The sequence below is a fragment of the Rattus norvegicus genome, chromosome 17, assembly GCF_021556685.1.
Source record: "Rattus norvegicus strain SHRSP/BbbUtx chromosome 17, alternate assembly SHRSP_T2T, whole genome shotgun sequence".
Classification (NCBI taxonomy): Eukaryota; Metazoa; Chordata; class Mammalia; order Rodentia; family Muridae; genus Rattus; species Rattus norvegicus.
Window position 1 is genome coordinate 81,928,138 of NC_141550.1, and position 25,079 is coordinate 81,953,216.

The window sequence follows — 25,079 nt, forward strand, 5'->3', positions numbered from 1 at the left end:
CAAGAACAAGAACGAAGAAAGAAACTCGTCTCCAGTCCCTGAGACAACTAATTGCATTCTAAGTCAATGACGTGAGTCTAGCAGAGGCCAGGCTTGGGGGCAGTTACGCTGGAAAGAGCAGGATGCTTTGATGTTAGAATATCTGGTTGAAGATTAATCAACCAGGAAGCAGAAACAGACAAAGAAGATTTATAGCGACTTGAAAGAGGAAGCGCAAGCAGTCATGGCAAAGAGGTCACAGGCTTAGACTCCTACCCACTACCTACTGGGTTGACTAGCAGAGCCAGCAACTGGTTACTTTGCAAAAAAGAAAATGTAAACAAAGTTATCTCTCTCTCTCTCTCTCTCTCTCTCTCTCTCTCTCTCTTTGTGTGTGTGTGTGCACATGTGCACACACGCGCTAGTGTGTCTGTGTCACAGTGTGCATGTGGGCAGAGGACAAACTTGGGTGGCAGTTCCAGCCTTCCTCCTTCATACAAGGTCTATCGATGCTTGCTGTTGTGTGCTCCTGCATGGGCCTTCCGACTCACGGTAGGCATGCTGGGATTACAGAGGTGTGCACTGTGGCCTTTGGCTTTCCGTGCAGGTTCTGGGAATCCGAATTCAGACCTTCATGCCTCTGCTGCAAGCGCTTACTCACTGGGCTCCCCTCCACCCCCACTCAAAGCTATTCTTATTTTGGGTAATACTTCATAGAGGGATAAATGTAGCCATCTTGGCTGCAGGTGGAGGGTGTCAGGATGTCGGGACCCTCTTGTTCCATTCAGACGTACGGCACACAAATGATACTGTAGCCCACGGGAAGGGTATCTTTGTCTCTTTTCTGCACGACTCATGACCTTTGAACCCCTGTTGAAGGTACTGTATCCAGGCCCCTCTATTTCCGGCTGGCTTTGCTCCATTCCCGCCTGCCAAGGTGACATGCTTGTACTAACAGCGCTTGGCTCCCACTTGAATTCTCTATTATTTTTATTTTTGCTTCCCCCCATGAGAGCTTCAGTTCCTGGAAAGAAGGCACTAGGTGTTATTTTTTCATGTCCCCAGTGCTGGGATATGCCGAGTGACTGCCCACACCTGCCCATGAGCCTCTGAGAGGTGCCTGGAAGCAGCAGGAAGTGTTGCCGATGAGCTGTGTGGCTCAGAGCAGGGCTCCTTTGCAGAACCCACCACCCATGTAGAACGTGGAGAGAGAGAATATATGGGGGAACAGGACAAGGGGGACCTATGTAGGGCTGCCACCTCCATCCAGTGCAGCACAAGATTGCAAGTCACACTTTTTTTCTCATTATAAAATGTGTAACATCTCTTGGAATACTTTAGAATGCACAGACTAGGAGGCACAGAACAGATTACAGACGTGGAGAGCCATTAAGGGCCATGGACATTTATAACACGGATACAGACAATTTTCTGGCCAATGAACATAAGTAGATTATTTTGAGTCAGAGTTTCACCCTGTAGACCAGGCTCACATTTGTGACCCTTTTCCCTTGGCTTCCTGGACCCTGAGATTACAAGTGTGCAACGTCTCATCTGGTCCACAGCAGAGACGCCTTGTGGGATGGAATGGTGGATGAGCAAAGAATGCTCAGGAGACACAAGGCGACGAGCAGAAGAATAAAGTTAGAGGTGCCTAGCGACACGTTCTGCCAATGCCTTCTGTTGTGGATTCGAAGGAGTCTGAGATTTCAGATAAGATGTGGTCAGGAAAATTCCCACCCAAAAGAGAGAGTGTGTGTTGGGGGCAGTAAACGAAAAGAACACCTTTTTCTAACGTGTGCACATAAATTAAACCCCAGCTCCAAAACCCTAGCATACGTGAAGTGCTGGTGTAGAAAGCCTACCTTCAGCAGAGAATGCACCATCTAGTACATTTCCACTGACCTGTCTATCAGGAGAAGCATTGTTAAAACAGTATAGGCGGTGGCTGTATTTTTAAAATTAAGAAGGCAAACAAGAGTCAAGATGGTGAAGGAAACTTTGAAACAGTCGTGGGAAAAACATACAATAGAAACCTATTGTCAATGTTCAGTCCAACTAAAACCCCAAGTTCCATGCTGCAAGTCAATTCTACAGGAAAGACAAAGTGTGCATTAAAAGGCCCTCAAACATGGTGACACTTAGAATCCTACCAGCAGGAAGACTAAGGCAGGAGGATCAGGAGTTCAAGGTCAGTCTGGTTGTACAGTGAGACTCTGGACGGGGAAGAGGAGAGAAAGGCCCTAGAATAGTTTGTTTCTCCAAGAGACAAGGGAGCAGAATGGTCACTCTTCATCTCATCTCATTAGCATTCTTCCGATCTACAGTAAAAGAAAACAAATGCGTCCATGAAACCATGCCGGCGTCTGTGCTTTGTGGCAAGCCACTTAGGAAGCAGAACCTTCATTCTGTTGTTGCCATACTGGATCCTCTTGACAAAATGTGGACTGAGGGGCTCCCCGGGCAGGCTTGGGGAACGAAGTGACTTGCTAAAAGGGCTCTCTGTGCTCTGGCAGATGGGCTGCTAACTTGACCAGCCTGCAGACACGGCGTCCTCCACCCTCACCAGTTGCATGCATTGACTTTTCCATCCCTTAACCATATGCCTTATCACATATGCGAAAACACGGAGAGCAGATGGTAGGTAACCCAGAGCGGAGCTGAACCAGCAGGGCGAAGAGTGGGAAATCCTTTTCCAAGGCGGCGACCAAACGTGTCACCTCCAACCTCTGATTCAACAGGGATGCTTATGAGGCCATGTGACGTTAACCACAAGTAAGGTCTTTCATGCCATTCAGAGAGAGCCAGTGCTGTCGTTTTACATTATAATATTTAGAACAACAGATTCCCATTTTTGTAATGTTGTTTTGTTTATCTAGGTGGAAGTAATAATACAGATTTCCTCCATATCAGTAAAGAATAACCCAGATATCTATATAAGAGAGCAGGAGAGAAGCTGCCTTTGGGTGACCTGGTGGGAGAGTCAGACTAAGGATAAAAAGAGAGAGGAGGAGCTTTAGACTCTACAAAGGAAGTAGATGAAACCTGGGGAACAGAATGAGACAAGAGTGAGAAGAAGCACAGTAGAGAATTGCCCTTAGATCCTCAGCAGGGATTGTGGTGTGTACGTGCGTGCACACATGTAGATATGCATGTGGAAGACAGAAGTAGACACCAAGTACCTTCCTTAGTCGTTCACCATCTTATTTTTAAAAGCAGGGTTTTAAACGTGGAGCTCATTTATTCAGGTAGACCAGTTGGCCAGAAAACTACTGCCTCCACTTCCCTGGTGTTATGACTATAAATGTATGCTGCTACACCTAGCTTTTTACGTGGGTTCTGGGTAATCAAATTCAGCTGTTTGTGCTTACATCTAAAGCATTTTTCTAACTGAGTCATCTTTCCAGATGCCCAAATAGATATGGCCAGAGAAGAATATTTCCACTATGTATTATGGTCAAGATCTTAAAAATACAAAACAAGGAAGTAGTATTCAGAGTTAAAGGGAAAAACTCACTCACAAAGGCAAACCATTCATAATAATATAATATCTCAAAAATATAATCTCTCATCAACAACCTTAAAAGTTAAAAAAAAAACCATGGAATGATGTATTTCAAACACCAAAAGTAAATAACTGTCAGCCTAGAACTTTGTATTCAGAGAGTGTCTTTAAAAATTTGTAGGAAGATGGTCCAGTGGGTAAAGGCACTTGCCATAAAGCCTGAAGACCTGAGTTCAATCCCAAGGGAACCACATGGCAGCAAGAGAAAACCATCTCTTGCAAATGCCCTCCAGCTTTCACATGTATGGTGTGTGTGCATGTGTGTGAGTGTGTATGTATGTATGTATGTATGTATGTATGTATGTATGTATTAAAAATAAATGTAATAAAACTAACAGGGAAATAAAGGTATCTCAAGGAATCACAACTTAATACAATTCGTGACCACTAACCCAGCACTGTAGAGAATCCTTACACATAGAAAAGGAGGAACGTGTCAGCTATCAGAGTGCAGGAAAGCTCAACTTTTAAAAGGGATACATGAACTCAGGAGAACTGGGAATGACTCCATCATGTCCTATGTAGTGAAGCGGCAAATTCCTGATACTGATCTGGAAGAACAAACACCCCAAGCAATCAGAAAACAACTAATAAAATCACAGGAATCCACAAACAACTCTCAATAATAAACTTAAATGTAGATGACCTCAACTCATCAGCAAAAAGATGCAGACTTTGGTTCTGAGGTGAAAATAACTACAGACTGACGGTCTGAGGGTCAATGGGTAGGAGATAATCTATAAGTGAAGGGAGGCTGAAAACAAGCTGGTGTTGCTATCCTTGTCTGGTAAAGAATTCTCAAAACCGAAATCAGTCAGAAGAGAAAAGGAAATTAACTACATAGCAAGAAGCAGAAACATTCATTTAGAGGGTTTAATAATTACAATATATTATACATTAATTTATATTTATATAAATTACATATATTATAAACGTTATCAAACAAATACTAATGGACATCAGATGCCCAATAGGTTCTAACACAATAATACTGGGTGATGTCAACACCTTACTACCACCTCCAGAGAGGTCATTGAAACTAAAAATTAACAAAAGAAACCTCAGAGTTAAACCATACCACAGATCAAATGAGCTTAGGATTTCTGTATGGAATATTCTGTCACACAGATACAGAAATTCTTCTCGGGTTCCCATGGGGCATTCCTCAAAATAAACTCATGTGCTAGGCCAGAAACCAAGTCTTACCAAAAACAAAAGAATCAAAACAATGTTATGTATCTTTAAGAGCAATAAAGCTAAAAAATGGACAGAAACCACACAAACATATGTATACTGAAACATAACAAGCTTAGATGTGAAGTCCTCCCCAGTTCACCCCACCTTTCTTACCCAACCTCCACAGTATCCTTTTTTGATCAATCCTTAAAGACTAATTGGCATTGCCTTGGATGAGTTCTTCCGCGGTGGAGTGGTCAGCTGACCAGAGAAACTCTCTCACGTCTCCCAGCAGCTAACACAAGAGAATGAGAGGTGACATGGGGTGCGCACGTGGGGGGCGGGGGGTGTATTACAGAGCCAGTGAAACTCAGGCAATCACCATGGAATACTTTGAAGAGTTATATTCCAAAAGTGTAGAATAAACAGACAAAGTCCTAGCCATAGACTACTCACCAAAGTTGGGGGGAAAGGACATACGCAAGTTAAACTTACCCGTCATGATCAGTGAGATTTGAAACATTACTATGAAAACCAGAGGACTGGACAGATTCACTGACGAATTCTAACAGTGTTTTAGAGAAATGCCAAAACCGATCGATGCTCTTTAAACCGACCCATGAAACAGAAACGGAAGGAACACCACTCAGTCCACTGTGTGAAGCTGGATACCAAAGCCAAATAAGGACACAAAAGCAAAACCTATGGATAGACCCATTTCCTTGAGAAATACGGATGGCCAAAATTCTCAATAGAATTCCTGAAAACTGAATTCAGGAATGCATTCAAAAGTTCAGACACCATGACCAAGTTGTTTTGCCAAGTGCAAACCAGAGATGCAAAGTTAATTGAGAAAATAAACAACACCATATATCAATTTAATGACAGAAATCATCTGGCCAATCATAATCTTGGTGGAAAAGGACTTTGTCAAACAAAGTTTCATATCCATTCATGATAAATGTCCTGAAGACACGGGGAGCAGAAGGAACACGAACACACACACACACACACACACACACACACACACACACACACACACACACACATACACACACAAATAATAAAGGCTATATAATATGATGAACCTGTAGCAAATGTACCTCTAGTCAGCCTAAATGCAGAAATACTGAGTGTATTTCCTCTAAAGGCTAAAATGTGATGACGGCATTGATTCTTTTCCTATTTTCCAATCTAGTGCTCAAAGTCTTAGAGCAAGAGGCAAGGAAGAAAAAAGTAAACAAGAAAAGAAGTAAAATCCTATCTTGGAAATCATGGTCCAATGCTTAAGACTTCAACTACCCACCCCATCAGAAATGATAAATACTTCCAACTAAAAAGTATGATACGAAATTGACAAAAATCAATAATTTTTATATCTCAATAATGAATATGCCAACAAAGTAGTTAATTTACAATAGCCATAAGAATACCGATGAATCCTGTTTAGGGATTGTCAAAAATTAATATTATGTGAAATGCCTATATTACCAAAATTGATCTACATAGCTAATGCAAGCTACTTCAAAACTCCAACATCATTGATCACAAAAATAGTGTAAAAGAATCCCCAAAATTCATATGGAAGCAGAAAAGACCCTGTGCTAAAAGGAGAATGCTTGAGGTGTCACAATACCTGATCCCAAGTTATCTTACAGAGCCACAGTAGTGGTACCAACAGCATGCTAGTGGTAAAAACGCAGACACATAAATAGTGCCCTCACACAGAAGACTCAGAAACAAACCTACATAGATAACTTCTGACAAGGGTGTCAAAAACATGAGGTGGGGAAACTATCCTCTTTAGCAAATGGTCCTGGAGCAACTAATTTCCACACCTAAAGTCAATGAAGCTATTACAGGTCTATATAACTCACCCTGGTCAAAACTCAATTCAACATGGATGAAAGGTCTCTATATTACCAGGACCAAAAACTGTGAAATTACAGGACAACTCGGGACAAACACTCTAGAGATGTGGGTAGAGCCCCGGACTTTGTAAAGAAGACTTTACTAGCACAAGATGATCCTAAGAAGAGACTAATGTGACTGCATGGGGTTTAAGAAGTGTCTATGCAGTAAGGGAAACAGTCACTAGGGGGAAGAGATGGCTACATAATGGGGGGAAACAAACAAACAAACAAACAAACAAACAAACAAACAAAAAACCCTTTGTCAACTACAAGTCAGACAGAGATTTAGCATATCTAAAAAAGTGCAAAGATTAAGCAAATGTTCTGATCAATAAATGAGCTGATGAACTGAGCAGTCAGTCCTCCAAGGGGACATAAAACATCCCCAGTCATCAGAGAGTGTGAGCTGACAGTGTTCTGAGACTCCATTTCACCTCATTCAAGATGGCTGTCATCAAGAAAGCTAATGACAGCAAGTGCTGGTGGGGATGTGGGGAAATGGGAGCCCATAGACATTTCTGGTTTGGATGCAAACTCGTGTAACCGTGATGAAAATCATAGGCAGGCTTCCCAGAAAACTGGACATAGATCTACCACGTGGCCCAGCTATACTACTGTGGGCTATCGACCTGAAGGACTCCACGTCCACACACCACAGAGATTCTTGTGCCGTGTTTGCTGCTGCACAATTCACAATACCGAGGAAATGGAACCATTGTCAGATGAATAGTAAAAAAAGTGTGCTACATATACATAATGGAGTTTTATTCCGAGATGAGGAAAATTCAATCAGGACACCTGCACAAATGTGGGTATCATTATGTCAATTGAGACAAGCAAGACTCAGAAAGATATGTTATGTGAGTTCTCTAGATTTAAAAGTGTGTGTGTGTGTGTGTGTGTGTGTGTGTGTGTGTGTACATATTTCTAAATCTAGGTCCATATTATGAGAACTCATATATGTGTATGTTTATGAATATATACATACAATGTATATATTATATGTGTGTATATATTGTGTGCATTTATATGATGTATATATACACACACATCATGTAAGTGTGTGTGTATGTATGTGTGTGTGTGTGTATTTATATGATGTGTGTGTAGATCATGAAGCTAGAAAGTGATCTAGAGAGGGAGGAAGAGGTCTTAAGCTCAGGACAGAGAAGGGCACCGGAATGAAGTATAAGGGAGACTGGGGGAAGGGAGCCGGCTGGAGTAGGCAACAGGGTAGTGTTGGAGGGGGATGGGTTAGAAGAAAGCGCATGTACAATGACTTCAGATTGATCAGCAGCCTCCAGGGCAGGATTTCCTGCACAGGGAAGGGAGCTGAAGGCCATGCCTCTAGAGCACTGAAGCAGGAAACCGGGCTATGCTTGAACAAGAAACACCTCGGTGCTCGGTTTAATAACAAACAACAGAGGACTATTAACACCACTAACTGTACCTTTCTATGCACTGTGCAAAGAAGCCAGACAAAAGGGCATTGGGCAACAGCCCCACCTGACGAACAGTACACACGGCACTGTGCACCGGGCTCTCTTCTCTACGCAGCTTCTAAAAGTAGGAAGCTCACAAACAGAACAGTTGGGAGAGATCCAACTTAGAAAAAGTCAGCCACAAAGAGAGGGAGGTGAAGCCAGCTTAATCCAAATATGGACGGCTCTTCACATCTGGCCAGGTGTGCTCACCTGAAAGGCCGTGTACATAGCTGGTGACTCAGAACTAATATGATCAACTCTGGTGTCTGTCTTTGTAAAAGCCCCTGGGACAGACACGGTCTTGTGCCATGTGGCTCTGAGGGTCCCCACATCTTCGCCCGACTGGGTGGGGCATGTGTGATCACAACTCTACTGCAGTAACCCATTCACATCACACTGTGCTCCAGGTTCTCCCTCTGCTTTCCCAAGCATCAGTAGGGCTATGCATGCAAGTGGGGAGGGAGCAGCGTTTGAGAAAACACGCCCAGCAGCAGTGTGACTATAAATCTCGGGGAGAGGCCCAGGGAAACGTGAGCCTGTGCTCAAGTTCCTTCTCCAGCACTTCTTGCTCTGGGGGGACACTGTGTAGGATATCAGGTGTGCTCTTAACTTGGGCTCAATGCCAGGCGCTGTCACTGAAACCCTACTTGTGATCTGGAACATACCAGCAGACAAAGCAACCGTCAGCTCCCGGTCCCTCAACCCTGGGTCACCTCTTCTGCCTTCTGCTCTGCATAGACTTAGAACTCCATCATCTTAACTTTTAAAAGCCACTACACTATTTAAAAGACTTGCAGTGCTCATGAAGACCCCAAATGATTGCAAAAAAATCCTTAGGCAACATATCTTGGTTCCTTTTGAGTGGGGAAACTGGCATCCATAGGCGGCATGTGTCTTTAAAGAAAGAAAATGGTGTCGAAACAGCCCCATATTGTCTGTGTTCCACTCCCTCTCTATCCCAGATGAGGTCACGCACAGGTGCACGCACACGTGCATGTGCACACATGCTCTTGTGTGCCTATACACAACGGCTTACCTGACTGGTATGTGATAAAGTGATTCCACGTGATCAGACAAGATAGTTTACCTAGATGATTTGATGGTATTGTTGAACTAATTAAATACCAAAGGGGAGAAACATTTACATTCTAATGTCATTGAAAATAAAGGTAAAAGGATTACCTAAGCTCTAGTTTTGGTTTCTACAAATGTTTCAACACATCAAAAACTCAAGCAATATCTGGAAAGTAAAACATATATGCTATATCTATATTTTTTTCATCAAGTACATACATGAAGAAACCTGTCTTTTAAATAGCTAAAATTAAAAGGTTGAAGCATAGCGAATGTTTAGAGAAGGAAACAAGACAACATTCTGCATATTTTTAATGATAAAGTAGATAAAACCAAAATTTAAAAAATTCTAGGACTTTCTTAGGCAACTGAACATTTTCCTCCTCTGTTGAAAAGCGACTCTAGTTTACAAACATCCCTGTGAGTATGTCTGCACGTGAGTATGTCAGCATGCTTGCATGTGAAGGCCTGGGGACAACTTTGGGTGTCGTCCCAGGAGCATCATCTACTCTCTTTGAATTGGGGTCTCTCCCTGGGCTGAAGCCCACCAGCTGATCGATGCTGGCTGGCCAGTAAGCCCCAGAGAGCATCCTGAATCCACCTCCCCAGCTCTGGCCTTATAATTACATACATTTTCATGTTGATTCTGGGGACCAAACTCTGGTCCTTGGCAAGTACTTTAGCAACTGAGCCATCCTCCCATGACTTCTAAGTATGCCTCAAGAGCAATGAAAACTACATGCACAAAATAACTGCATGAAGTGTTCGTCCAAACCATCTTAACAAAACAGACAAAGCTAGAAGTTACTTGAGGGCTGTCCTAGGTGGGGTTTCTATTGTTGCAAGGAAACACCATGAGCAAAATCCAGTCAGGGAGGAAAGGGTTTATTTGGATTACACTTCTATGTAGTTCATCCCTGAAGGATGTCGGGACAGGAACTCACACAGGGCAAGGTCCTGGAGGCAGGAGCTGATGCAGAGGCCATAGAGGAATGCTGTTACTGGCTTGCTCCCCATGGCTTGCTCAACCTGCTTTCTTATAGAACCCAGGACCACCAGCCCAGGAATGGCACCACCTACCATGGGCTGGTCCCTCCCTCATCAATCATTAATTGAGAAAATGGATGGATCTTAGGGAGGTATTTTCTCAGTTGTTCCCTCCTTTCAGATGACTCTAGCTGGTGTCCGGTTGGCATAAAACTAGCCAGTACAAGTCCCCATCAGGAGAAGAATGGATAAGCAATCTACAACAGTTACAGAATAGAAAGCAATGAGTAGTATTCACTGTGTCCCCGAGTCTGCCCGCAGACTATGCTGCTTTATGACTGGGAGAACCAAGTTTGATTTTGTGCAGTCTCCATCACCATAGTATTTTGCCAAAGTAAATAAGAGTCTCTTAATGGTTTTGGACTTTTATGAAGACAGCAAGAGTATCGCCCGTGTGCCCCTTTTTGACCTATCGAAAGTGACCTTCAACAGACCTCTGCTGAGCAGCTCCTACGAACAAAGCTTGGATCCAGATTTGGAGAAGGGATAAGAAACTCATTTAAATAACTCCCAGAGGCTCTCGAGGGAGGTCTACAGAGCAGGGTGGGATCGTGGGTCGGGAGAATCTTCTGGCTTGATTTCAAAGCCCATTAATGTTTGGCAAACTGTTTTCGTAATAAGAGAGAAAAGTGTTTGAGCCCAACTATTGGGAGGTGGGAAGGATGTGGCTCTGTGTAAAAGGTTCAGGTGTGGATGGATCCTTAGAGTTTATGAGATGCCTCTTCTCTACGGCACAAGGAGAAACATTATTTACCCTCACATATGAAATCCTACTTTTATTGGTGTTTGGGGATACTTGCAAGAGACTTGAACTTTTTCTTTCTAAAACGATCTTTCCTTTTTCTTTTGCTTGTACAGTGATCTAAGAAATTTGCTTTTATAAAAAAATGGAAAAAGAAGCTGTTTTCTAACTTGCTTCACGGAAAAAGTTTTACAAGAAAAAAATGGGAAGAATTTTGCAGGGAGAATTCAGACACACTAGATTCTACCAATAATTCTACCAATTTACTGAATTTGCATTATTACTCATCTATTTATTGGCAGGTTCTTGCCATCCATTAATCATGATTTTTTTACATGTGTTTTAAACATGTGTTTGGTATTAATCGTCTTTCCCCCAAGTACGTCAGCATAAATATTATTAGTGCTTAGTATTTCTTTCTTAGGGAAATTTACATATGAGGAAATACGTGACTTGTGTTAACATTTGCAAACACCTGTGTACCTCACGTCCTTTTTCGAAGTATAAAATATTTCCAGCACTCCAGGAAGTCCGTCATTCCTTGTCCCAAATAGTCCCTGTTCCTGTCATTCAAGAGCAACCATAATTCTGATATTTCTCCTGCCACAGAATTTTTTTTTTGTTCTTGTTCTCTTCCTAGAACTTTAAGGGAATGAAACAGGACAGGATGTATCCTGCTGTCTGCTGTTCATCAGAACAGGCTTTGAGGTCTACCCATGTCATAGACATAGGAACACAGTCATTTCTTTCTTGATTGCTAGCTTTCTATTCTGTAACTATTGTAGATTGCTTATCCATTCTTCTCCTGATGGGGACTTGTACTGGCTAGTTTTATGCCAACCGGACACCAGCTAGAGTCATCTGAAAGGAGGGAACAACGGAGAAAATACCTCCCTAAGTTCCACCCAATTTCTCAGTTGCTGTGTGATTTGGGGGAAGGTGATTTGCCACTTCTCTGTCCCACATTCTTTTCCTATAAAATGAGAATGATATACAGTCTTCATTAAAGAAAAAGATTCATTAGGGGGCTGGGGAGATGGCTCAGTTGGCAAAGTTCTTCTATATAAGCACGAAGCCCTGAGTTCAATCCACAGAAGCCATAGAAAAAGTCTGGGTAGACTCGTTGCCACCTGTAACCCTGGAGCTGGGGAGGTAGAGACAGGTGAACCCCAGGGCCACACACGCTGAAGCGTAGCACTTCTAAGAACAGCTCTTGGCATTGCGTAAGCTGTTGTACGTTTCTCTCTTGTATGCGCCCATGCCAAGCACTAACGTCGTCTGCCCCAAACCATTCCTGAGAAGTGTGGAGAACACATGGGCTCATCAGTTATGGTGTGAACCTGAAATGACCTCTCAGGCTCTTGTTTTGGATGCTCGACACATAGTTAGCCACGTAGATCTGACAGGCTGTGAAGCCTTTAGGAGGTGGGGGCTGACTTCACAGAAGTGGGTCACAGGGGGTCTTTGAAGGGCATAGGCCAGTCCTACTTGCAGTCTAACTATCCCTTTTTCCTGGTCTACCATGATGTGAAGAGTATGTCACACTCCCACTGCCATAGATTGGCTCTGCCACACCTACCCCAAACCAATGATTTTTCAATCACTCAGAAATTAAGAGCCAGCATAAACTCTACTTAAGTTGATTCTGACAGGTTATTTTGCTCACGACGGCTCAGTAATAACTAACACCATAGTTTTCTCCTTCTTCGGAATAATCCCCAGTGGCAGGGAAGTCAGCTTCTCTGTTCACCGGAGCAGGCATGACCCAACCTATACTCTAGGACCGTCATCTAACATCCACCCCCTTACCTCTGGGCTGTCCAATCATGTCGTGGCAAAGCTGAGGAGGTAGCTCAGTAAGTAACGTGCCTGTCACACTAGCACGAGGTCTTGAGGTCTGGGTCCCCAGAAACGATGTGAAAAGCCAGACACGGTAGCACGTGTCAGTACCTCCAGAACTGGAGGGGTGGAGACAGGCAGGTTCCAGGGGCCGTGGAGCAGCCAGTCTAGCTGAAGCACTGAGTTTCAGGCTCAGCGAGAGACCCTGCCTCAAAAAATTAAGGTCCAAAGCCACTGAAGAAGGCAACTGATGCTGGCCTTTGGCCTCCACACATATGCACATACACAAGTACATACATACACTACACAAACAAACACAATGTAACAGAGAAGGGCTGCAGAGGTAACAAAGTACCGAAGGGAACAGGGCACAGATCACAGATTATCCTGAGCACCCACCTAACCACGCAAACCCTTGGACACCTCGTCTGGCTTGAAATTTACAAGTCCACCCTCTTAAAAGTTTACTGATAAGAAACTATAATCAATGACCCAGTAAAGTCCTCATCTAAATTAGTAATAAAATAACAATCAATTTCTAATTGACAAAATAGCAAATGTTACTACTAAGAAAATATTAAGACGCAACGTGCACAGGGGTTAATTTCTTCTGTGAGACGAATTTCCATTGGGAAACGGCTCTCGCCAGACTCTTCATCATGGCAGGGCAGTGGTGCAAATGAACAACCACAGCACAATGAGACTGCACACGGCCTCAACCGCTGTCCGATGAGACTGGACCACTCATCCTGATCTTGAAATTGGAAACCTTACTGATGTGAGTCACCCGAGAGGCGCAGGACAGATTTAATCACAGTGTGCAGTGTCTCTCCTCCAGGTCTGCCAGGATGACATTTAAAAAGAAATCTTTCTCTTCTCACAAATTCAGATTTCTATTCAAATCCTGAACTCAAGAAAAGAAGTAAGTCGATGAAGGTGCTCATTTGATTCGAAAATAGGTGTGTGTCCTTCCTCCTTGAACTCCAAGTTCCCCCTCCTGTGGGAGAGAGCTGAAGGCCGGACAGATACACAGACACCGGCTTTAGCAAACCCACTGGCAAAGCAGCTGTGCCCAGACCCTCTTTCTTACTCCTGTAGCTACTTTCCACAAGTCCAAGACACCTCTCAGTCTTCACGCTGGAGGCTGTCCTTTTATATTTTGTGGGAAATAATGGGTTTTAAAATATTTGATGGCTATATTAAACTTATATTTGATAGTCTACCTTCCCAAAGATCACCCAATATGAGACAGCTTTACCTGACGCGCTCGAGGCGTCATTTGGGGTGTCAGTCTGAGACTGGAACTCACTACAGCGACGGTGCTGCCTATTCTATGTGCAGTGGGCCTTCTTCTCCTTAACCACCATTTCTGGGAGCACGGAGTGAGGTGTCGGGTGCTGACATTGTCATCAGCACAACTTCCCACGCACACTGTGGGTAACATCTGAAATACCAAGAAGCATGGCGGACCAGCCTTTATATCCTGTGTATTTGACCTTCCTTTGAAGATGCCTGGCTAATTGCATAAAGAAGACATCAGTGATTTATTTTTAACTAGATTGTAAGATGAGAAGGGTGAGGAATACATGCAAACATACATATATACATACAAACATACATATATACAAACACACATACATACATAATAAATACAAACACAGGCATACAAACATACTTACAAACAATACATTCAAACATACATACATACAAACACACATGCATGCATACATACAAACATACATACATACATAAAGACATATATACATACATACAACACACATACATACAAACATATATACATGCATACAAACAAACATACATACATGCATACAAACAAACATACATACATACAAACATTCATACATACAAACACATGCATGCATACATACAAACATACATACATAAAGACATACATACATACATACATACATACATACATACATACATACGTGCATCTTCCTTTTGAAGCCCAGTGGCCTCTGTAAGTCCAACTTGCCCATGATCCCAGATGCGAGCCCATGAGGTGTATTTAGAGGTTATTGCCCTAGGCTAAGGAAGGTGTATGGCTTGCTGGCTGTGCTTCCTGTTTAGTGCCCCCATTCATTGCTTCTCTGCCTTCCAACTGAACACGGCATAATGGCAAATCGAAGTTCAAGTTTGGTAGAAGCCAGGCCTCTCCGAAAGAGAAAGCGTCAAACCCTCACTCGATTGCTGCAGCTGATGGTGGATTTTTTGAGATTATGGCAAAGTTGACATACTGCTGTTAAACACCTTTCTGTCAGATGATAACAAAGTAAAGATCATATGCCAAGAGCCTCGGCACCAAGTCCTTCGCCTGATGTTGGCTCCACTTGGCCCATGGGGTAGGGCTTAAAACAAAAGTCTTCCAGAGTCCATCTGCACAGCCCATCGTCCGAGAAGCGTCTTCTATCAATTCCCTCAGTGTGGTATTGTAAGAGGCACGGAAAGCCGTTAGTCAACACATTTAAATAACGCCTTCTGTAAAATCCCCACAAAACAACACCACGGACTGCAGTACAATGCAGAGTTTATAGTCACCGCTAGTCACATGGCCACTAACTGTTGCTTTGTAGAAGTCACTCTGCAGATTCAAAGCAGCTACAGCCAGTAAGCCAACACTCCATCTTTATCATGAATATTTAAAGAGCCAAGCAAAGGAAGGAAACTTTGCAGATGTCAGTTTCCCTAGATATCACAACAAAGCTTCACTTCAAGTCCTGGGAACTACCAGGAATCCTGGGGCGGACGGTGTCGGTGTCTGTGTGTTCGAGATCCCAGTAGTTTTTCTGAAGTAATAGCCAAGCCCTGTTTCCACACAATGTTTGTTCAAACTATAATTCAAGCTCATTTCCGTAACAAAAGCAAAGCTCTTACAAATTGGATTTCCAGAGGAAGTATACAAACTTCCTGAAATGCATGCAGATAAAAGACCTTGGCTACATTGTGGTATATACCGCGACAGCTTCAACTTTCCCCCCATCCAGCAAGGGCTAACTCTCTGTGCCAAACAAGTTCACAGTCGGCTTACCATGTGCTGTGAAGTTAAATAGGACACTTATCTTCTAGAGAAGCAGAGAAAACATGAATCGATAAACCATGTTAGCAGAATGGTAGCCACCCAAAAGCCCCGAAGAACTCAACAGCTTAAAGGAACCCTCAAATGACAAGAGAAACTGTCCAATTCCTCAGTGACCCAACCAGCTCAAACTCCTGGTGCCAGGCGGTGTTCCAGACATGTCCCATACACATGCTGAGACTGACACCTTAGAAGTCCACCCTGACTGGAACTTGCAAATCAAGAAAAAAATCCAAGGGGAACACTCTCCCAAGATACTCCATCTTCTACTGAAACTCGGGGACATACCTAGCCAAGGCATAACTAGTCTCAACGGGTCGGTCATCTCTCTCTTGCTTACTGGGAAATGTCACATCTTGGGGTTTAACCTTAATAAAACTTCGTCTTAGACCTGACGCCAGTAAGGGGTTTGTTTTTTTTTTTTTTTCTCTTCCACGATTTTTTTTTCCAATTGAAGCCATGCCTTTTCCTATTTTACAAATGCACGAATTCATTATTTCCGTGTATTGCTATTTCAAGTACAAAAAAAACGACAACAACAAAAAAAACCCCAACCTGCCCTTCGAAAATAATGGCCTCGTTGAGACACAGATATCGTTTATTTAAAAGAGTGGATTCAAAGAAAAGTGGGGTATAAATGGAAGAGGGTATCGTTCAATACTGATGGTCTAATGTCATAAGTATCGCCATCCTACTGAGACTTATGGGTCTTTGGGTACCCTGTTAATGCCTTCCGTACCATGCATTTGCCAGATTCACACCCAATTCCTAATGGTCATATTTTACTGTCAACTATATATTTAAAAGATGCCAACCAGCAATTCAGTAAGCATCGATATGAAAACCTACAGCATCCTTAACTGAGCTCAGATTGTCAACGGACACCAAGAGGCTATCTTGGTGGAAGTCAAGACCAGCCCCCTGGTCCCAAGTTTCAAAGGGTGGGAAGAAGGATGAGGCAGGGCTCTGTGATATTGGGCTGAGGTGCTCCTTCACTCAGTGTGCAGGGCTAACTTAGCAGGGCATACACCTTTCTGCCAGGAACCTTGGCAAGGGTCTGAGCGCCCGCAGGAGCTCACAGAAGACCAGTGAAGGCTCCTCCCTAACCAAATTTACCCTGGGCAAGAGGTGCCCTGGCTGAATTCACACATGCTCATCTGTTGGCTTTAGTAGCTCCTCAGAAAAAGGAAACAGAAACACTCCACTTTGTCCTCACAAAATCATGTCAAGGAAGCTCCAGGGTTGTCCTCAAATAAATTCAGATTAAAAAAAAAAAAAGCGTGTGGCCATTCTTGGTGGCGACCACATTACTTATACAGCTGGAAAGCAGATTTGCAAGAGGCCAAAGATTAGACAAAAGGCAGGAGCTGGCGACAGACAGACACAGAAATGATTTTAAGTGATTAGGGCTTCCCAGTTCCAGTTTTTTTCTCTTCTCATGATGATCTCTGCGGCTGCTCAACAAATCCCTAAAGGTCTGAAAACCACGTAGGATAAGAGGGTTGGGGGAGAAGACCCCGAAACTTTCCTAAACTGCCGCAGCAGACCTAGGGTCGCCAGGGCTCAGGGGGCACCCTGGGGCGGCGGCCGCCCCCTCCCCTCCACAACAAAAGGGCCGGGCGCAGCCTTCGCGCTGGACTCCAGGACTGGAGCTCCGGGGACCCCAGAGAGGGACAGCCAGTCAGGTCGCTCTCTCCTGTGGCGTGGGGGGTGGGGGTGGGAGGGCGATGGAGCCGCGTGTCCGAGTCATGCATAAAGGAAAGCACCTCGGATGTAAGCCGAAGAGTCGCCAGCGGCTGCCACCCAGGAGGCAGCCAGAGCAGCTGGTGCCACCCAGATCCCGGGGAAGCATCTGCGCCGCGGGCCCAGCGTGTTCCCGGGGCGGCGCCGCCCCCCGGGTATCGCGACGTGGGGGGCTGCGGGACCGCGGTGCAGGTCGAGCCGCTTGGGCCTCCGCCACAATGCGGCCCGGGTCCAGCCGCCACCGCTGCCGCGCCAGGCCCGGGCGCGACACAAAAGCGTCCCCCTCCGGCCCCGCCACCGCCCACCCACCGACCTTGGGCTCCCGCGCCGGGCTCCCGCAGCGTCTTGGTGACCGCCTTCCAAACGTGGCAGCCGAGCAGGCAGAGCAGCAGCGCAGCGGACCTGCTCATCTCCGCGCCGCGGGCGCCGCGGGCCGCTCGGGCTCGCCACGCTCAGTCACGGGCGGCCGGGCGCCGCGCCTCCCTCCATGGCGCTGTGGCTCCGCGCGCCCGGCCAGCCGCCCGATTGGCCGGGGCCCCGCAACCGGCCGCTCCCTCCTCCGCGCCCCGCGCCGGGCTTCCCCCGAGCGCCGCGGCCGCTCTGCCGGCGCCTTAACCCCTTCCTGCCCCGCCCCCCGCCCGCCGGAGAGCCTTGGGCCCCGGGCCCGTGGTGCCACCTGGCGGCCGCCGCACTGCGGGAGTCCCGGGCGTCCCCGACCCCCGTGCCTCGGGGGCCCCGTGGCTGCTGTTCCCTGCAGCTGTTCCTCCAGACTCGAGGCCTTCGAAGTCACGCTGGGTTACCTGCGGGCCCAAGGGAAGCATTTGAGTCTAGGGTGTGATCTCTCATCCTGCAGCTGTCCAAGCCACTATCCTCTGACTTCCCCTGGGCTAGATTTGACAGCCAGACTTTGAGGTCAAGGGTAAGGATACCTAAACCTGTCTGCATTGGGAGGGAAGGGTAAGGAGGTTTTCACTGGTAGAGACCCTGGGTGATTTCTCCCCCTCCCCACCTTTGTTTATTAAAGAAAAAATTCCAATGGTGTATTAAAACACAACAGCAAAGATTATTCAGGAGCAACAGGGACTGTTACAATGTAATTTTATAGTAGGGGAGATGTATTTTGCTCAACTCAAGACTAGCAGGGACAAACAATCGTTTATAACCAGGGAGCTGTGTGTGTGTGTGTGTGTGTGTGTGTGTGTGTGTGTGTGTGTATGTGTGTGTCCCTCCTGTGGTGAAAATGACCAAGATGAAGCTCTGGGGATAGGGACCTAGATAAAGCTACCCAGAAGGATACTTACTGAAGGCAGATCAGGGTGCTCAGACACCACTTTTGGGACTGTGAAGCATGACTATCCTGGCCAGATATCTAGAGTGTTTGGCTATCCAGAATGGGAGAACAGGTTTGCTAATACTAAATTTTACAAGAAGGGACAGGTGGACCCAGGAGATCAGAAGCCTAGTACCTGTGAGAGTCTTTGCCACAGCCTACGATTGGTTTGGCATGGTGTCATATGCTTGTGATATCAGTACTCAAGAGGTTCTCACGCCCAAGGTTAGGCTGAGACGCAGTGAGACCCTGTCTCAGCACAGCAAAAGAAGAGACATTCTACTTTCATATGAGAACATGGAGGCTAGAGAAAGCTAAGGAACCTGATCCAGGGCACGTGGCTAGGCAGTAGGTGGGGTGGCTCGTTCGAATGGCCAACTTGACAATCTAGAATACTGGGAGGGAAGGCTCAAGAGTTGGGGTGGGGTGAGGGGAGAGTAGTCTAGGTTGGCCTATGACAGAGGGTCTCAACTTGTGGGTCATGACCCCTTTAAGGGTTGAACAACCCTTTTACAGGGGACACCTAAGACCATTGGAAAATTTACATTATGATTCATAACAGTAGCAAAATGACAGTTATGGAGTATGAAAATAATGTTATGGGGTGGGGTCACCACAACAGGAGGAACTGTATTAAAGGGGGGGTTACAGCATTAGGAAGGTTGAGAGCCATTGGCCTGTGAGCATGCCTGTGGGAGACTATCTTGATCTCGTTGAGGTAGGGAGATCCGCCCACCGTGGGTGGTGCCATTCCCTAGGCAGGATTCTGAACTATGACAGAGCAGAGAAAGCGAGCTGAGCACTAGCATGCATGCCACCCATGGCTCTCTGTCCCTGATTACCAGTGTGATAGAGTGAACCCCTTCAATTTCCTGCCACTGTGCTGTCCCTGCTATGGTGAACTATAGCCTGGAACTGTGAACCCCTTCCCCCACAATTTGCTTTTGTCACGGCAGCCAGAAAACAAAACAAAACAAACGAACAAACAAAAAACAGTAGCAGAACATTCTAATAAAAATCAGTTCTGTTTCAAAGTTAAAACTCTCTGCCCAGATTCTAGACTACCTTTAGTCAATGAACACCCCCATCAGTATGATAACTTCCCTATCTATTAACCCAATCTTGCCCTTTTTCCTCATAAAATCCTCATGCCTACTGATTTCCTTCTAATGCTCCCAACAAACACTGCAGTGACCCCAGGGTCCCCTTGCTGCGGACTCCAGCACTGTGAAAATCTACTCCAGAATCACTGCGTGCCTAGAGAGAGATGCTTTCAGGACATGAGTCCAGCAGGAGGCTCATTATCGTGATTGGATTAATAGTTCATGAAGTGATAGTAGACCCTGCACTGGAGAGAGAATAAAGCCAATGCTTGCCCAGTTGACATTTTAGAAACAAATTCCTGTGACAAAAAAACTAGGAGATGGCAAAGCCCATATGGGTTTTCTAGTTTCCTTCAGGACCCGTGCTACAATATGTATAAATTGTAACACCTATAGGAGTAACTGGTAATCGGGAAGGCGGAAGGAAACCCAGCTATTAGGGACAGCCCCACTGCCTCCCTTTTACTCTGGCATTACAACCACCTCACTGCTAGGTAAGAGGAGAAAGGAAAAGCACGCTGAGCCCTCAGCTTCTACTGGGTGCCAGCCCACAGGACAGAGTATGGAGCAGCTAGATGGCTGGGTGAGGATGGCTACTGTCAACAGAATGACAACAAGGGAACCTCCACAGAGTAGAAACTTATCCATTAAAATAACTCACAGAGAGGCAGAGAGATGGCTCGATGGGCAAAGCACTTACTGTGTGAGGTGAGGATCCACGACTGAATGTTAAAAGCTGGACTCGTTAACACTTACACGATTCCCAAGTCCCTAAGTCAAGACGGGAAGTAGAGACAGGTGAATTTTGGGAAGCTCCTGATTGAGCAAGAAAAACCAAGAGACCATGAAAGGTGGAAGGCAAGGACCCACACCCAAGACTGTCCTCTGACTGCCACACACACCATGGCACCCTTGGGCAGGCACGCATGCACGCGCGCACGCACACACACACACACACACACACACATGTGCACACACCCATGCATGCACACACGCGTGCACAGGATTGATTCTGAAGTTGGGATGTTTTGTGTGTGTGTACTAGCATATGTATGGGTATATGTACATATATGTCATCTTTAGGTGCTATCTTCAGGGCATGGTCCACCTTGTCTTTTGAGACAGGGTCTACTTACTTTCATCTGGAAATCACTAACTTGGCTAAGGTCGAAAAGCTTCAGAGATCCCCGTGTCTGCCTCCCTTAGTACATGCCACTGCACCACTTCGATATGAGTTCTGGGGTCTGATTTCAGGCTCTTGTGCTCGCAAGGCAAGCACTTTACCAACTGCCAACGTCATCTCCCTGGCCAGGGGATTCTAAACAGATACCACTCACTGGACAAGAGTATTTCCTCACAACAACTTCTCTGTTCTATATCATTTCTCTTTTATGGATAATTTTAAAGAGAAACACAACATTTAGTTCTGCTCAGTCACTTACCACAGATAGCACACAGGCCCCATACATGTCTGTTGATCACGAGCTGCCTAGAGCTTGCCACCTCCAAGGAAAAATTGAGAGCAAATGGCTCCTCACTGCCAGCAGTGGCCGAACGTCTTCATAGCTCAGGTCCAGTGACGTCTGCCGCTAGTTCCCTGGTTAGTGCTCGTTTCTGGGTTTTGGTGATGCGGTGCTGACTGGTACAACCATTCTGGAAATCAGTCTGGAGGTTCCTCTGAAAATTGGACATTGAACTGCCTGAGGACCCAGCTATACCTCTCTTGGGCATATACCCAAAAGATGCCCCAACATATAAAAAAGACACATGTTCCACTATGTTCATTGCAGCCTTATTTATAATAGCCAGAAGCTGGAAAGAACCCAGATGCCCTTCAACAGAGGACTGGATACAGAAAATGTGGTACATCTATACAATGGAATATTATTCAGCTATCAAAAACAATGACTTTATGAAATTCATAGGCAAATGGTTGGAACTGGAAAATATATTCCTGAGTGAGGTAACCCAATCACAGAAAAACACACATGGTATGCATTCATTGATAAGTGGCTATTAGCCCAAATGCTTGAATTACCATAGATGCACAGAACACATGAAACTCAAGACGGATGACCAAAATGTGAATGCTTCACTCCTTCTTTAAAAGGGGGACAAGAATACCCTTGGCAGGGAATAGAGAGGCAAAGTTTAGAACAGAGGCAGAAGGAACACCCATTCAGAGCCTGCCCCACATGTGGCCCATACATATACAGCCACCCAATTAGACAAGATGGATGAAGCAAAGAAGTGCAGACCGACAGGAGCCAGATGTAGATCGCTCCTGAGAGACACAGCCAGAATACAGCAAATACAGAGGCGAATGCCAGCAGCAAACCACTGAACTGAGAACAGGACCCCCGTTGAAGGAATCAGAGAAAGGACTGGAAGAGCTTGAAGGGGCTCGAGACCCCATATGTACAACAATGCCAAGCAACCAGAGCTTCCAGGGACTAAGTCACTACCCAAAGACTATACATGGACTGACCCTGGCTCCAACCTCATAGGTAGCAATGAATATCCTAGTAAGAGCACCAGTGAAAGGGGAAGCCCTTGGTCCTGCTAAGACTGGACGTGATTGTTGGGGGGAGGGCGGTAATGGGGGGAGGATGGGGAGGGGAACACCCACACAGAAGGGGAGGGGGAGGGGTTAGGGAGATGTTGGCCCGGAAACTGGGAAAGGGAATAACAATCGAAATGTAAATAAGAAATACTCAAGTTAATAAAGAAAAAAAAAAGGTGCTATGGCATGGGAAACTGGGGATGGAGCATACAAGCCCTTTGGTGACATCTTAGGAGTTTACCGTGATTACAAATACTGTTTCCAAGAGCAAACACATCTGTTCTACGTAGTTTTTCTAAGCTTCGTTATTCACCCAGGCCCCTGGTGTGTGTGTGTGTGTGTGTGTGTGTGTGTGTGTGTGTGTGTGTGTGTGTGTGTGTGTGATGCTGTGTAGTTCTAGAACATATAAAGGAACAAGAAGTTGGAATAGAGACTGGGCAATCCTCGGTACAGATGCTTGAATGTGCCGGCTGTTGTCATCCTCACTGTGTGTGTAACAAATCTCTCGTGGAGAGCCTGGCCTTTAAAGTGTATGTACCTTCCCAGCAACACTGAAGTTTACATTGTTTCTAGTCCTCAAAGAAAAAAAAAAAAAAAGAACAGTTTGGAGGCTACCACCCCACCCTATTTTGCAAAAGCCCCGGAGTAACAGAAAGAGGTTAAACAAGTTGCATTCTGCACCCTGCAAGCCAGTCCCCACGCGAAACAGAAATCCAGCCCAGAGAAGCATTCTCTCATCTCATGGATACTTTCCAGTTGCTTGGGTGGGAGGATAAGAAAACACAACTTCAGCACCATTGCACAGGCAAATACATTTGCAAATCACGTCCAACATTATGTAAGAATGAAATAATCACATTTATCCTTTACTGGAATAAAAGAAGTTGGTTTTACCTTTTCCTCATGTTCCGATCATCAGACACCCACTCAGCAACTGCAGGGGTGGGGGGAAAAGTCCTCAAGAGGGTGCGTTTGCAGAACAATGGAAGTCGGGAGTGTTCTTTCCCTTCTAGATCTTTTCCTGTTGCTTTTATTAAAATCGCTCATTGTTTGAGGAGAATGACTTATGACTGTACTTACTTGAAGTCGCTTGAGTGTGCAATATTTTACTTCAGTTTCTGAGGCTGGTGCCAAAGGACAGCAGGCTACACTCAGAACTTTTTCCTGTCTCAGTTTTCCAGAGACCTTGACTTTCCAACTGTGCATCAAGGTTTCTGAGCTATTTTGTTCTCCCAAAACTTTTCCTGGCGTTGGTGCCCCTGGAGTGGGGATTTCAATTGTCTGAGTCTACATTCAGAGCTATCTCCATTGCCCCACATCCCCCAGCCCTGAATCAGAAGCTGCTAAGAAATAGCTAACTAATTAGGGGCATCATGCGGGCCAGGAGGTGTGGTCCGGACAAGGACCGTGGACTGGGATTCTTGTTACAGTTAAACGTACCTAAAGATAGGAATGGCAGGGCTTAGCATTTTAGTCTTTGCTGTCCATTAGAAAAGGGGGTGGGGTGGGGTGGAGACGTCTCTGAATGTAGTTCAGCTAACACAATGGTTATCTAACGTGTAGAAAGCCCTGGAGTTCACCCCCACCATGGTGTAAAACTTGATGGGGGTGGTGAGTGCTTTTAATCCCAGCACTTGGGAGGTAAATGCTGGAGGATCAAGACCACAAGGTCATTCTAGGCTACGTGGAGAATATGGGAATCAGTCTGGGCTACTTGAGGGCCTGTCTCAAAATAAATGAAAAGTATGGGGATCGTTGTTGGAGTATTCTATATTTAGGTGAACCCGAATTTTCTCCTCTTAGGTCAGGTTCGGTGTCTATGTGTAACTCCTGTGATTTTCCAATAATTGTTTCTTTCCTAAACAAGCTACAACTTTCTTTCCTGCCCAGCCAGGAGAGGCGTTCCATCCAGTAAAGCATTGTGGGATGGATACACAGTGGCAGCTCTGTGGGAGAAGCTGTGAGTAGAGATGAAGCCGTGGATGTGAATCTCTGCTAGTGTGCCTCAGCTCTCCCTGTGCTGCTCTCCCTCCAGTGACCCGCAGTGACTAAGGCGTCTGGGATTCTTCCCAGCTCCTTGATCAATAGGTTTTATCACTGGGACAAGTATTCCGGGCTAGTGCCAATGGGAAACCAACTTGCTCAGCAGTTCTTTTCAGCTCAGTGCTAGCTTCCGAAAGGCAAGGAGAGCTTCCTGGCTTTGCTTTTCTCCCACTCTCTGACTTGATGTCTCCAGCAAGGTGAACTCAAGGGAAGAGGGACAGTGGGCATTCCAGTGTGTGTGTGTGTGTGTGTGTGTTTATGTATGTGTATGTGTGTGTGTATATATATGATATATATAATATATATATATATGACATATATGAAACCTTAAAGAAGGCAGAGAGATAGCTTAGTCATTAAGTGCTTGCTGTGCAAGTAGGA

The 25,079-nt window shown here is 45.3% G+C and overlaps 1 protein-coding gene across 4 annotated transcripts in view; it reads right to left on the bottom strand.

Moving 5' to 3' along the window:
• Fam171a1 (family with sequence similarity 171, member A1) overlaps window positions 1-23,755 on the bottom strand; it is a 125,312-nt gene extending 101,557 nt beyond the window's left edge. The window contains exons 1-4 of one of the 4 annotated variants that reach the window (XM_087591497.1): window positions 23,550-23,733; window positions 21,535-21,769; window positions 20,793-20,863; window positions 18,336-18,459 (exon numbers count right to left, since the gene is read on the bottom strand). Coding sequence is in view for 2 of the 4 variants with exons in the window: in XM_087591495.1 (XP_087447621.1) it covers window positions 18,336-18,459; window positions 21,535-21,561 (151 nt within the window). In the remaining 2 variants the exon portion in view is untranslated. 4 annotated transcript variants of the gene reach the window in all.
• Between the last annotated feature and the right edge of the window lie 1,324 nt (window positions 23,756-25,079).